Here is a 2,160-nt window from a genome sequence, read left to right as displayed (position 1 = left end):
GTTGCTTCATCACTTCTAACTAATACTTATGCTGAATTCATATGAAATCTTTCTATTAATCAGAGGGAGAACCCTATGTTGCCTTTCATCACTTCTAACTAATACTTATGCTGAATTCATATGAAATCTTTCTATTAATCAGAGGGAGAACCTATGTTGCTTCATCACTTCTAACTAATACTTATGCTGAATTCATATGAAATCTTTCGTTCCCTTTTCATATCTATTCTAAAGCTTCTTAGTTTTGAAATTTGTTATGATTGTTCCGTATGTATAGCTAAGTTGAGCATTTTCTTTTTCTCTTTTTTTTTTTTGTTAGATGTATTATACAAATTCTATTCATCATAATATTGAAATAGATTTAATGTTGAGATAGATTTGATCAAAATTGAGAATTTCAATTTTCTCTTTCATTTTTTCTTTTCCTAAAAAAAAAGCAATGAAATATATCTCTGAGGGAAGAAATGATTAAATCATTATAGGTATAAAATGATTTAACTAAAAGAAGTTCAAATGTTTGTCGAGAAATTGAAGGAAGTTGTAATGTGTTCAAGTAGCTAACGAATTTACTGTATTGATCATTTCCAGGCTAACAAACTTATTACATTAGACAAAAAAAAAAAATATAAAACCTTTTCCCATATCTAACGTGATAAGTTAATTATCGAAACTTCAAATCTTCCAACAAATGCCTTTTGTCTAATGTTAAGCATGTATACGTTTGATAGTTCAATTATACAATAATACTGTCTCATGTATAAATCTTTTGTATGCATCTGTATGTTATCGTAAGCCTAACCTATTTATGGGCTACAAATGCTCCGATAATGGATTCTCGAGTTTCAGAAAAATTTTATTGTCAACGTTATATCAGTGTTACATTTGTCTCCCTTAACTCTCAACTATTTATCATTTCTATTCAAATTCACTGTACTACTTAACTTAACCATTGCAACCACTATTTTTTATAACCTAATACTATTGTATTATATTGATTGCTATAATTCTACAATTCAATAAACCATCATCCCCTTGTGATTCATCGTGTCAACAACAAAAAAAACAACGAAACTTTCCCAACAATAATGTTTGACACTAAGTTCAATGCTTGATATCGAAGATATTTTTCTTTCTGGTAATTTTATTGCTTCAAAAATTGATGAAAGTTGCAATATTGTCCAATCTGATTTAAATTGCAGTAAAAAAAAAGAAAAAAAATTAATTAGAGAGCAAAAAGCGGGCATTTATATAATTTTAATATTGATATTCCTACAATAATAGTTCTGATTTTTAAAATAAAAATTTTCATATTCATTTTAAAATAAAAATTTTCACATTTTCTTAATTTATCTGCAATTTATTTGTAACATTTTTCTATATGAAATTTATTGTAATTTGGTGGATGTAAAATTGGAAATATTTTGATAAATATAAATATTTAATAAAATTAATATCAAATTTTCATAATTTCGCAAATTTTTTTTGCAATTTTCTTCTAAAATATGTTAAAATAAACTTTTCAATGGCTATTGATTAATTAAAAAGAAAGAAAATGCAAAAATTAGTTTCATTCCTGCAATATTAAACAGCAAATTCCTGCAGGTACAACGTTTGTTTGCGTGTATGTGTGTGTATGTTTGTGGCTGTATGTGTATATGTGTGTAGGTATGTGTATGCGTATGTCGACGAGATATTTGTGTACGATATGTGTACGTATATGCGTGTGTGTGTATGTTTGTGGGTGTATGTGTATATGTGTGTAGGTATGTGTATGCGTATGTCGACGAGATATATGTGTACGATATGTGTACGTATATGCGTGTGTGTATGTGTGTTTGTGTGTAGTGTGTGTACGTGTATGTGTATATATATATATATATATATATGTCCATCTCTTTTTGTGGAATAACTGAAATTAAAAAAAAAAAAGTTTATTATAAGGTCTAAAAAGGTTTATTATAAGGTGTTAATAAAGGTGTTAGTGATATTACAAATAATATATGCATGCATTTTTCAATTTCGAATTTTAACATTAATTAATTTGTTAATTAGTACAAATTAGTTGTTGCATGCATTAAATCCTCTATTTAAACGGCAAATTAAATTAGAAATAACTGATAAGCCTTTTCCTGCAAATGATTTCAAAAAGTAAAAATAGAA

At 26.8% G+C, this 2,160-nt stretch overlaps 1 protein-coding gene across 1 annotated transcript; it reads right to left on the bottom strand.

Annotated features, from left to right (window-relative positions):
• Window positions 1-1,567: 1,567 nt before the first annotated feature.
• Window positions 1,568-1,909, bottom strand: LOAG_14901 (hypothetical protein; the record flags this gene model as incomplete). Its single annotated transcript, XM_003150394.1, has 1 exon — window positions 1,568-1,909. A coding segment is annotated over one exon (342 nt), but the record flags the coding sequence as incomplete, so codon positions are not given.
• Window positions 1,910-2,160: the final 251 nt, after the last annotated feature.

The sequence above is a fragment of the Loa loa genome (genome assembly GCF_000183805.2).
Source record: "Loa loa unplaced genomic scaffold supercont3.999, whole genome shotgun sequence".
NCBI classification, from domain to species: Eukaryota; Metazoa; Nematoda; class Chromadorea; order Rhabditida; family Onchocercidae; genus Loa; species Loa loa.
Note: the sequence above shows the minus strand (reverse complement) of the source record. Positions and strands in the feature narration are given on the sequence as shown.